Genomic DNA, 12,138 nt, shown 5'->3' on the forward strand with positions numbered 1-12,138 from the left:
AAATAGGAATAAATGAATGAGTTTTTGAAATTCTAAAAAGTGAGTCAAGAATAAAGGTAATGAAGGAAAATGAAAAATATACTATTTTTAGATTACATAATAGCCTATCTAGAAAACCTAAAATATCTGGCACAACATATACTAAGTGGAACATAACTCTGAGATCACCATTATCAGATTTCTTTTCAGAAATAGTCCTCTATAGGAGACAAGTATGCTAGATCACAACTTATTCTTTTTTAAAAATGTTTTTATTGATTTTTTAGAGAGAGAGGAAAAGAGAGGGAGAGAGAGATAGAAACATCAATGATGAGAGAGAAACATCAACCAGCTGCCTCCTGCACACCCCACGAAGGGGATCAAGCCTGCAACCCAGACATGTGCCCTGACTGGGAATTGAACGGGGGCCAGGTTCATCTTATTAATAAAGGTAATCTGAAAAAAGAGCTGGATCTGAATTGAAAATAGGGAAGTATAAGGCCAAGAAAGGTAAGTTACTTGAAGTCACAGAACTAACAAAGGCCAGAAGGATGATCTGAATCCTTGTGTAATTCCAAAACCTGTCTCATTCCACTTGTCACAAGGCACCTTTACTTTAACTGATATTTTCTGAACACCCATTATGCATCAAGTGCAGGAGTACAAAAATGAGTAATATACTTATGTTTTAAAAATACCTAAGTTAGCTCTAGCTGGTTTGACTCAGTGGACAGAGCACTGTGGCGTGGAGGGTCCCAGGTTTGATTCCATCAAGGGCACATGCCCAGGTTGTGGGCTCCATCCCCAGTAGGAGGCGGGCAGGAAGCAGCCAATCAATTATTCTCTCTCATCATTGATGTTTCTATCTCTCTCTCTCTCCCTCTCCCTTCCTCTCTGAAACCAATAAAAATATATTTTAAAAAAATAAAGATAGCCCAGCCGGGTGTAGCTCGGCGGTTGAGCGTCGACCCAGGAACCGAGAGGTCACTGGTTCGATTCCCGGTCAGGGCATACGCCCAGGTTGCGGGCTTGATCCCCAGTGAGGGGCGTGCAGGAGGCAGCCGATAAGTGATTCTCTCTCATCATTGATGTTTCTATCTCTCTTTCCCTCTCCCTTCCTCTCTGAAATCAATAAGAATATATTTTTTAAAAAAAAATAAAAATAACTAAGTTAAAAGAATTGCCCAATTATTTGTTTTAAAATCTAGGTCTCCTAATTCCAACTTCAATGATCCCTCCACCACATAATCATCATATATCTAAAAACCACATATTACTCTTTCTATGTGTAATAAACACCATTTAATGCTGGAGCTAATTCCAAAATTGTTAATGTAGAAAGTTGTTATTCTAAAAGTACCCAAAAGAGGGACAATCCACACAAACAACTTCTTGGTGTGCTTTTCAGGCATATTCGGTCCTGAATACACACACAAAAGGTGAGTGATAATTGGAAAAGGGGGAAAAGAGGAAGAGCTGAGTTCTAAGTCAATTTCCAAAGCAAACTCTTTCAGTTTGGGTATAGCACATTATCAAATACATCACTGCAAGCTTTCTACTTATATTTCAATGTAATCATTTAGAAAATGAATATTTAAGTGACTTAAGATAGTCATTCTCAGAAATCTTCTAAGAAAATTTCAGGTAATTTAACATCTGTACAACTTAGAGAAATGTGGGCTTAAAAATAATACAGTTCAGTGGATTTATGTTGGAATGAACATCCATAATCATTAACGAATCTGCAAAAGGCTCTGTATCTGATCTTACCCTGTTCAACAGTCCTATCACGGACAAGATGAAGACCCAGAAATTATACTGAAACACCAGAAAAAACCTTCAGAAAATCACCAATTTCTCTTTCATCTCTCCTGTTCAGCAAAGTAGAACCCGCAGCTGGCTATCTGTCATATTGAGACAAGGGAGAAGTATAAAAAGCAAGCAGGGCTTTCCAAAACAACTAGAGGAAAAACTCCCATGAAAATGCCCTAAGCATATGGACCAAAGCAGGAAGTAACCCATCAGGACAGGAACTAGGGAGCAGAGTAAAACAGAATGACTCCCATCACCTACCAACCAATCTATGAATGATACACATGCAGATATTCTGATCACTTTAGAAGAAATTAATACCCAGGGATATTTGAACTTTAAAATCATTCTTGAGATAAAGTAATTCCAGTATAAACAGAAAAGTGATTTTCTCATAACATTGGTACCTCTAAGTAAAATTATGATCAAAACATTTTAAGATAAGGATTCTTTATAAATAAAAACAACTTACCACAATCCATTCAGCAATGTTTTCATAGAGCTCTGGACTAAAAATTGCTTTTTTAAGCCTAGCTAAAGGACCATCAGCATCTACTAATCTGCACCGCATGAAAACATCACAGTAGCCTCTAAAATCATTGCAAGGGGATCCAGGTTGCAGGGTGATGGTTCGACCCATGAAATGCTTGCTCCATTGCACAGACCCTGTACTGGCACAAGTTGATAGGTCCACTGGAAAAGAAGTACGAAATATAAGTTGAAGATCAGATTTTCTAGGGGACTAGCTGGGGAGAAAGGGAGGAGGAAGAAACTGCCTAAAATCATTATCATGACATGTTACAAAGACTTTCATTAGTGAGGCTAAATAACACTACTGGGAATTCACCTTAAATGTTACAATATAAGTAAACAACCAGCAACTCTTTACTTAGTGGCTACAATAGCTTTAAAATCTAACAGTGTTTATATTAATTGCCATAAAGCTGGCCGGTTTTTGTCTAGTTTACCATTTTAAAAACACTGTAGGGACCTAATACTAAAACACAATGCTATGCTACATCTAAAGTTTTTCTTTCTCAAGAGGATCAGGTTAGCTGAAATTATCTATGCAAAGTATATGTCAGAGTTTAACACTTAAAATAGAAGAGAAAATAAGATTCTCAAAACAAATTTTATACTCTAGTATTTTTAAAAGCCTTACTCTTCTTCATACAGCAGACATGGCATAATTCCTTATCATCTTTGCTATCAGAACTGGCACAGGTACACTCCTCCAAGCCATATTTCTCACAGATAGAGCCTGCACATTGCTGAAAGGAAAATAGAAAATCAATTATTTAATCCCTAAATAGTCAAGCCTATTGTGCACAGTAATAGACAGGCAGATATAAGCCTCCAATGGTAAAATAATTAAGGAGAAACATAAGCTGGGGGGGAAAGCATAAATTAGTATCAGAAACGGATAATATAAACATATTTGAAAAAGAATAAGTGCAAATAAGATAGGAAATCTTTTAAAGAAATAGCAACTTAAAATATCAAAATCTTTACAAAGCAAAAATAGAAAAAGAGAGTAAACATCAATTTTATGTTAGTTATTATGGCTGCTTTATAAGAAGAGAAAAATGAAATTTTCCTCATATAGAAGAAAGTAACCATTTAGTCAAGAAAGCTTCAAAGGCTTTATATTCTTTTATTTAGGCTCCTAAAAAGATATTAATTTATAAAACTTAAAAGCAGTACAAAGTTACATGACTAGTTGTACAACTATTTTTCTCTAGAGAATACCAAACACACACAGTGGAAAGGTAAAAGGCAAGTCAGTAACTAATAGGATGCCATCAACCATATAATACATTTTGGCTTTGTGGGGAAATAGATACTGAAACAGGAACTGAGATTAATTACTTTAACTATGCAGCTTTAAGTGTCAACAACTATTTTGATAAAGCAGGTTTTATAAAACTAAATTAAAAATATATACATCAAATGCTTACCCCATTAATGCATACTTGTGTGTGCCTATTACAGTCTGTAAAGTTTGGTTTAGGGTCAGATGCTGGGCAGAGAGCTGTAATGCCATTACATATTCCTTCTTTTGCACAGTCTGAATCATCCCGACACTTTTCAGTTTTTGACTTGAATATACACTGTGCTGTACAACAGGGACCTTGGCTTGGACTAAAAGAAACATTACATGATTAAAGAAAATTGCTAGGATATTTCTTATATATATATATATATAGATATGGTCCTAATTTTTAAAATATAAATCTTATCTTTTAAATAGTATGTTATTGATATACAACTTCAAATATTGAAATAAAAGGCTACTAAATTTCAACATTCTAATAAGCATAGAAAAGTGATTGTCTCATTTTTATAAGCAAGGCATTCTTATTCTATTTGTCATTAGTGAAAGGCTATAATAGAAAATGGATTTAGTATTAGGCAAGTTACCAGTGTCCTTCATAATTACATCATACATTAGTCAATTTATCAATTTCCTCACATTTATATGCTAAAATCAAAGTAGGAAAAACAAACCAGTATTGCACAAACAATATTCTATTGCTTGTGTCAATTACTACCAAAGTAATATAACAAGTGAAATAATTATATGATACTAAGTTATAAGAGTGCATGAAATCCACCAGCTGATATGGCTCATTGGTTGAGCATCAACCGATGAACCAGGAGGTCAGGGTTCGATTCCCATTCAGGGCACATGCCCAGATTGCAGACTTGATCCCCAGTAGAGGGCATGCAGGGGACAGCTGATCAATGATTCTCTCTCATCATTGATGTTTCTATCTCTCTCTCTCCTTCTCCCTTTCTTCTGAAATCAATAAAAATATATTTTTTAAAAAGAGTATATGGAATCCATATTACTTAAATATTTAAAATTAAGATCCTAAAAATATGGATGATAATATTTTTAAAGTTAAGAACTAAATAAAATGCATTACTGAGCATCTTTTGCATGTCCCTTTTTTAACACCCACCACACAAATTACAATTACATGTAGTTCAATTTGCCAACAACAGTGCACTAACCAATGCTATGGAATAGGAAAAAAAAAATATATATATATATGTGTGTGTGTGTGTGTGTGTGTGTGTGTGAGAAAAAACACAAATGAAGCAAAACAACAACAAATAAAGATGAAGTTTCAAAAGCATATGCATCTCTTAATTTGTTTTAAATCTGCCATAACTGCCTTCAGCTGACTTTATAGGAACATAAACATGACTGGAATTAGCAAGGCACCTGCACTGTTTCCCAGGTCTTAGCTTGCATTTTTTCCCCTCTTGCTGGTTTGCATCATAGCAGCACTCATCTTTACACTGGTCACTATAGCCACAATCACATTCTTCACCTTGCTCTACCATTCCATTTCCACAAATAGGTTGGCCAGACTCTGAGGAAAATAAACAAGACAAAGTAAACATTCTATGCACACATTAATTTGATTTAAAATTCACAAACTCTTTGGAGACAGGAAAACTTTGACAGGAAAGGTAGAAGAACCTAGAAATGTGGAAATTAAGAGACCTATTACTAACACTGGTTCAGTCATTAACTAGCAAGGTGGTCTGGGCAATTTGCTTCCCCTTTTTTGGGCCTTTGTGTCTTCATCTATATAGTGAGGGGATGTGACCTGATGATCTCTTCTAAGGTCCCTTCTAGAAGTGGTAACATTCTATTTAGGCCATGCCATACGGAGTTTTACTGAACAGTGACAGCACTATTTATATTACACAGATACAAATTAAGTTAGTGATTTATCAACCAGAAACAAGTTCAACTTTTTTTGTTAGACAGAAAATTTCAAAACTACACAGAAGCAGTAACAGAATAAGTACAATGAACTCCTATGTACCAATCACTCAGCTTTAATAACTATCAATAAACAACTCCACCTAGCATACTCATTTGTTCTTCTAAATAAGGCGTGGGGAACCTTTTTTCTGCCAAGGGCCCTTTGGATATTTATGTCATTCGCGGGCCATACAAAATTATCAACTTAAAAATTAGCCTGCTATATTTGGCTAACTCACCCCTAATGCCTTGGCAGGGTCAGACCAAATGATTTTGCAGGCCTTAAACATCCCTGAGGCCAAACATTCCCCACCCCTATTGTAAATACTCCAGGATGAATCTAAGACATAAGATTTTTCTTTTAAAAATCTAACTATAATACCATTATCATATCTGACAAAGTTAGCCATATGCTTAATAGCATCTAATTGCCAATCCATGTTCAGTTTTACTCAACTATCTTTTTATAACTGGTTTATCTGAACCAAGTTCTACAAAAGGCTCCCCAACACCCTCTCCTGATGATTGCTTTTGGTTGACATGTGTCTTCAGTTCTTTTAATATATAGCAGATTTACTCTTTTTTTTTTTTTAACATGCTTTATTCATTAAAGAAATTGGTCATTTTGTTCTGTGGAATTTCCCACATTCTATTTGCTGGTTGTATATTAGTCTATAAGTAATCATTTTTTAATTTACTTTAGTTTTGCTTCTCAACTAGACCAAGCTCCTTAAGGGAAGAACCATGTATTATTTATATCTTTTGTATTTCCACAGGGCCTATTAGTATTGGGTCAAATACCTTGGTTCATTAAGGTCATACTGCCTAGCCTAAGCACAGTGAATAATTTTGGAAAAAATTTTAGGATCTCTTTTCAAGTTATTTGATTTTGTCAATGAGGTTAAAATTAGAACAAGGATGCTACTCTTTGTAAGATCACAAAATTACAGAACTTCAGCACCTACAGGGAAATGATAAGAATCAAATGTCTTCATTTTACAGAAAAGGAAACTAACTTTCAGACAGTTTGTGACTTTCAGGAATCCATATACCCCAGTATGGGCAAAAGACTAAACCTAGGTCTATATCTAAAAATCTGGTGCTCTTTTCTTTCTACACCAAATCAATGTGGAAAACAGTTGTAGTACAGGCTTCAAATGGAGAAATCAATAATTACAAGGGAACACATCTAAAATGCAGGAACTCAACACGAGAAATATCTAGAAAGTCTAGGTTTATATTCATAAAGTTCATTCCTATCTTTAACCACATCAAATATTAAAGGAAATGTTAGCAATAATTAGATCTCTATCCCTCTTTCATTTCATACCATCTCTTTTGTTTTATAAAAGTAGATGCATGCACATGCTTATACTAGTATATACTACGTAAACAATAATGGTTTTTCTAAAGTCTAGTAATAATCAGTTTGTAATTCATGTGACATGTAATTAAAAAGAAAGGAAAAGTGGTAAAGTCAGGAAACCTATGATACAACATTCACTGCATTAATTTACATTTCACATAGAAATATTACTTCAATCAGCTACTTGCTAACTAACAGCTTACACACAGAAAAGATGCTATTTAAGTGCAAAAATTATACTAGGTACATATTTCATTATAAGAAACAAATTTCCTTCCCTTAACACTTGCAAAGCAATATGCTCATTTTTAAAACTCAAATTCAACCAGAAAGTTTATTGTGAAAACCCAGTTGAAAAATCAAGAATGTATGTAGCACTTCTACATTAAAAGCTTTAGAAAAGCTACATTGATAATAAAAACAAAAATGATAACATCAGTATAATTTTAATCTACACTTTTAAAAGAAAAAGATGGATTTAAATGAGAAAACCAATCAGTAAAAGTAAATATTGATCATCTGGACCTTATCAAAATTTAATTTTTGGTCTGGAAAATATTCTGTGAAAAAAGATTAAAAAAAAACAAGCTATAGACTGGGAGAAAATATTCGCAGATCAGTATCTGATGAATGACAACCATCTAGACCAGGGGTGGGCAAACTTTTTGACTCGAGGGCCACAATGGGTTCTTAAACTGGGCTGGAGGGCCGGAACAAAAGCATGGATGGAGTGTTTGTGTGAACTAATATAAATTCAAAGTAAACATCATTACATAAAAGGGTACGGTCTTTTTTTTTTTTTTAGTTTTATTCATTTCAAACGGGCCGGATCCGGCCCGCGGGCCGTAGTTTGCCCACGGCTGATCTAGACTGTATAAAGCATTCTCAAAACTCAATAGAAAAATAATACAATTAGAAATGACCAAGAAATATGGACATTCACCAAATATACACATGGAAAGATGTCCAACATCATTCATTAGTCATCAGAAAAATAAAAATTAAAACCACAATGAGGTATCACTATATATCTATTAGAATGGATAAAATAAAACTATTAAAAATACCAAAAAACTAGCAAGGATGCAAAAAAATTAGATCACTTATACACTGCTGGTGGGAATATAAAATAGTAAAACCACTTCCCTAGCCAGGTATCTCACAAGCTCATGTTGGTTAGAGCATTGACCCGATAACCCAAAGTTGTAGGTTCAATACCCAGTGAGGGCACATACAAGAATCAACCAATGAATGCATAAATAAATCTACTTATATAAAAACCATGGGTGGTGTTCATCACATCCAGAACCACCATGACCAAGCAGAAGGAAGTCAGTCCTGCAGGAGTTGTCTTGGCAACGGCTGTGCCCTCCCCCAAGCTGTTTCCCCGGAGCTGTTTCCTGTAAGGGCAGGGTTTGAGGCAGGAACCCGCCCTGGGAGCGTGGAGGCATATCTTTCTAAAGTGTGCCGGGCCAGCACGGCCAGGGGTGAACCTGAGTGGGGCGGCTGAAAGGCTTAGAAAAGACAGACAAGAGAATGAAAGCCGGGTCTCAGTGGGACGCTGCTTCTCTGAGAGACAGCAACCACACCCACAGCCATGCCTTTATTTTATAGCAGATGCTACGAGTCAAAGTAAGGGCGTGACCAAGATGTTTACAACATTCTCCTGGGTTTCAATCCTACTCAACTACATGCACCTCAACTCTATCAAGCCTACATCACTCAGGCACGTGGGACCATAAGTTCAAGCTTACAGCTACAGCTGTTGGCTATAATTATGCTGGGAGGGCCTTGTCCTCCAAGCTGGGACTTGCACGTGGCAATGAGAGGACTGTGCCCTCTCATCAGTCCAAGGCTTGAACCTGTCCAACACACTGTAGCGGCTCCCCACAATAAAATTTTAATTCTGTTTCTTTGTTACTAATGTTGTGGCCCCACCCCATAACAAAGAAACAAATTCCAGAGGATGAGGCCCAGGAATCAGGATTTTAAAAAAGATTCCCAGGTGATTCTAATGTGCAGCCAAGGTTGAGAACCACTGCTATAGATAATATTAAAAATATATCTAAACGTGCAATTCTTTGTCCAAAAAATGAGCATATTCAAAAATTAAATGAAAAAATTTGGATATACTCGATGGAGATTTTCACACATATCTGAGTGATGATTCCATTGCTTCCACAGATGATGCTGAAAAGGAAAATTTTCCCATCGAATTTCTTAATAGTATTACTACTCCTTCGGGAATGCCGTGTCATAAATTAAAATTGAAAGTGGGTGCAATCATCATGCTATTGAGAAATCTCAATAGTAAATGGGGTCTTTGTAATGGTACCAGATTTATTATCAAAAGATTACGACCTAACATTATCGAATCTGAAGTATTAACAGGATCTGCAGAGGGAGAGGCTGTTCTGATTCCAAGAATTAATTTGTCCCCAGATGACACTGGCCTCCCACTTAAATTGATTCGACAACAGTTTCCTGTGATGCCAGCATTTGTGATGACTATTAATAAATCACAAGGACAAACTCTAGACAAAGTAGGCATATTCCTACCTGAACCCGTTTTTGCACATGGTCGGTTACATGTTGCTTTCTCTCGAGTTTGAAGAGCATGTGATGTTACAGCTAAAGTTCTAAGTACTTCATCACAAGAAAAATTAGTCAAGCACTCTGAAAGTGTTTTCACTCTTAATGTGGTGTACAGGAAGATATTAGAATAAGTTTAATCACTTTATCAGACATTGTTTGCATCACTGTTGTTTTTATATCATGTTTTTGTTGTTTTCATATCATGTTTTTGTCGTTTTTATATCATGCCTCTGTTGTTGTTATATCCTTTTGTTAGTTTATTTATTAATAAATTTATATATTATTTTTATTACATTTTACTAATTTCCTTTCAACTCTCACACTTTTATTATAGAGAAAGGGCAAATAGCAATATTAAAATATCTCTGCTAATTAATTCCCTTTTTAAAAAAATATATTTTATTGATTTTTTACACAGAGAAAGGGAGAGGGATAGAGAGTTAGAAATATCGATGAGAGAGAAACATCGATTAGCTGCCTCCTGCACACTCCCCACTGGGGATGTGCCCGCAACCAAGGTACATGCCCTTGACCAGAATCGAACCCGGGACCCTTGAGTCTGCAGGCCGATGCTCTATCCACTGAGCCAAACCGGTTAGGGCAATTAATTCCCTTTTAATGTGCACGAATTTTGTGCACCGGGCTACTAGTGTAATAATAAAGTGATATCTCTCTCTCTCTTCCTCTCCCTCTCTCTTCCCTCTTCCTCTCTTTTCTCTCTCTCTAAAAATCAAGCAATAAATTTTGTTTTAAAAAAAGAATAAAATAGTAAAACCACTCTAGAAAACAGTTTGGCTATTTCACATAAATATAAAAACAAATCATTACTGTATGACCCATCAATTAGATTAGAAATAAAAACTGATGTACACATAAAAAAACCTGTATATGAATGTTTCTAGCTGCTTTATTCGTAATTGCCAAGAACTGGAAATAGCCCAGATGTCCTTTAATAAGTTAAACAAACTGTGCTACAAACATACCACAGAACACTACTCAGAAATAAAAAGGAACACACTATTCACACAGGCAACAATTTGGATGAATCTCTAAGAATTATGCTGAATAAAAAAACCAATCCAAAAAGGTTGTATGTGTTATATGATTCTAATTATATAACACTAGAGGCCCAGTGCACAAATTTGTGCATGGGCGCGGACCCTTGGCCTGGCCAGTGATCGGGCAGGCCGGCCAGGAGGAGGAACCACGGGAGGTTGGCCATGTGAGCGCACTGACTACCAGGGGGCAGCTCTTGCATTGAGCACCTGCTCCCTGGTGGTCAGTGCATGTCATAGCGACCAGTTGACCCGTCCTTCAGTCACTTAGGCTTTTATATATACTAGAGGCCTGGTGGGGGTCCCTCAGCCTGGCCTGCGCCCTCTTGCAATCTGGGACCCCTTGGGGGATGTTGGACTGCCGGTTTCGATCCAATCCCCAACATCCCCTGAGGGATGTAGTAATGTGCAAAGTGGCAGGCGGCTGGGTGCCATGCCACTCCTGCTCATCCCGATCCTGCTGCACCTGCCGCCGCCACCACTCGGTAGCACGCTGACGTGGAGACAGGAGAAGCTCATGCTGCCGCAGATGCAGTCGCCAGCCGTGAGCCCAGTGTCTGGCGCCCATCAGTCAGCTGAGCGGCGCTTCCGCTGTGGGAGCACACTGACAACCAAGGGACAGCTCCAACACTGAGCGCCTGACCCCTGGTGGTCAGTGCGCATCATAGTGACCAGTTGACCAGTCGTTCCGTCACTTAGGCTTGATAGATAGATAGATAGATAGATAGATAGATAGATAGATAGATAGATAGATTGATTTCTGAAGTGACAAATTTTAGAAATGGGGAATAGCTTACTGGGGAAGTGAGGAGACAGCAGGAAGAAGGTTAGTGTGGCTATAAAAGGGAACACTGGGGGTTCCTTGTGGTGACAGGCCATTCTGTATCTTAACTGTGGTGGTGAATACATATACCTACCTACTCATGTTATACAACTGGATAGAACCACACACACACTCACACACAGAGATGAGAACAAGAAAAACTAGGGAAATCTGAATAATCTGTGGATTGCATCAATGTCAATATCCTGGTCATGATACTCTACTATTCAATTTTGTAAGATGTTACCATTGGGTGAAGGGTACATGGAATCTGCTATTTCTTATACTGTATGTGAATCTAAACTATAAAATTAAGGTTAAAAACCGAAGGCCACAATGTTATTCAATTATATCTCAATTTTATTTAAAATCCAGCTAAAAAATCAAAAGGCCCTGTTTATATGGAAATCTTCCTCAATTCTTTCTCCTTTGCTGTCATATTTAAACCCATCTCTGCGTGCTCTTTATATTCAAGGTGAGAAGCCTCAATTTTGCCCTCAAGTAATTTATAATTCTGTGAAATAGGACAAGAATTCCCCCCCCCCCAAAAAAACATAATGCAAGACAGATTATTTAGAATATTAAATGCCACAAGAGAGACATAACAGATGAATGGATAAATGTGTCATATCCATATAATGGAATATTATTCAGCCACAAAAATGTATGCAAATCTGCACTGGCCAGTTTTCTCAGTGGTTAGAATGTCAGCCCGTGGACCAAA

The 12,138-nt window shown here is 36.8% G+C and overlaps 1 protein-coding gene across 12 annotated transcripts in view; it reads right to left on the minus strand.

Moving 5' to 3' along the window:
• The window catches only part of ADAM10 (ADAM metallopeptidase domain 10), a 167,818-nt gene that overhangs the window by 24,213 nt on the left and 131,467 nt on the right, over positions 1-12,138 (minus strand). For 10 of the 12 annotated variants that reach the window (XM_036302918.1, XM_036302951.1, XM_036302960.1 and 7 more), the window contains 4 exons: positions 5,024-5,174; positions 3,750-3,933; positions 2,954-3,062; positions 2,264-2,484 (listed from right to left, as the gene is read on the minus strand). In XM_036302918.1, the coding sequence (XP_036158811.1) occupies positions 2,264-2,484; positions 2,954-3,062; positions 3,750-3,933; positions 5,024-5,174 (665 nt within the window). Of the gene's footprint in view, positions 1-1,749; positions 1,884-2,263; positions 2,485-2,953; positions 3,063-3,749; positions 3,934-5,023; positions 5,175-12,138 lie in introns of those variants that run through there. The other 2 variants (XM_036302945.1, XM_036302937.1) reach the window with 2 other exon arrangements.

The sequence above is a fragment of the Myotis myotis genome, unplaced genomic scaffold (genome assembly GCF_014108235.1).
Source record: "Myotis myotis isolate mMyoMyo1 unplaced genomic scaffold, mMyoMyo1.p scaffold_m19_p_1, whole genome shotgun sequence".
In the NCBI taxonomy this organism is placed as follows: Eukaryota; Metazoa; Chordata; class Mammalia; order Chiroptera; family Vespertilionidae; genus Myotis; species Myotis myotis.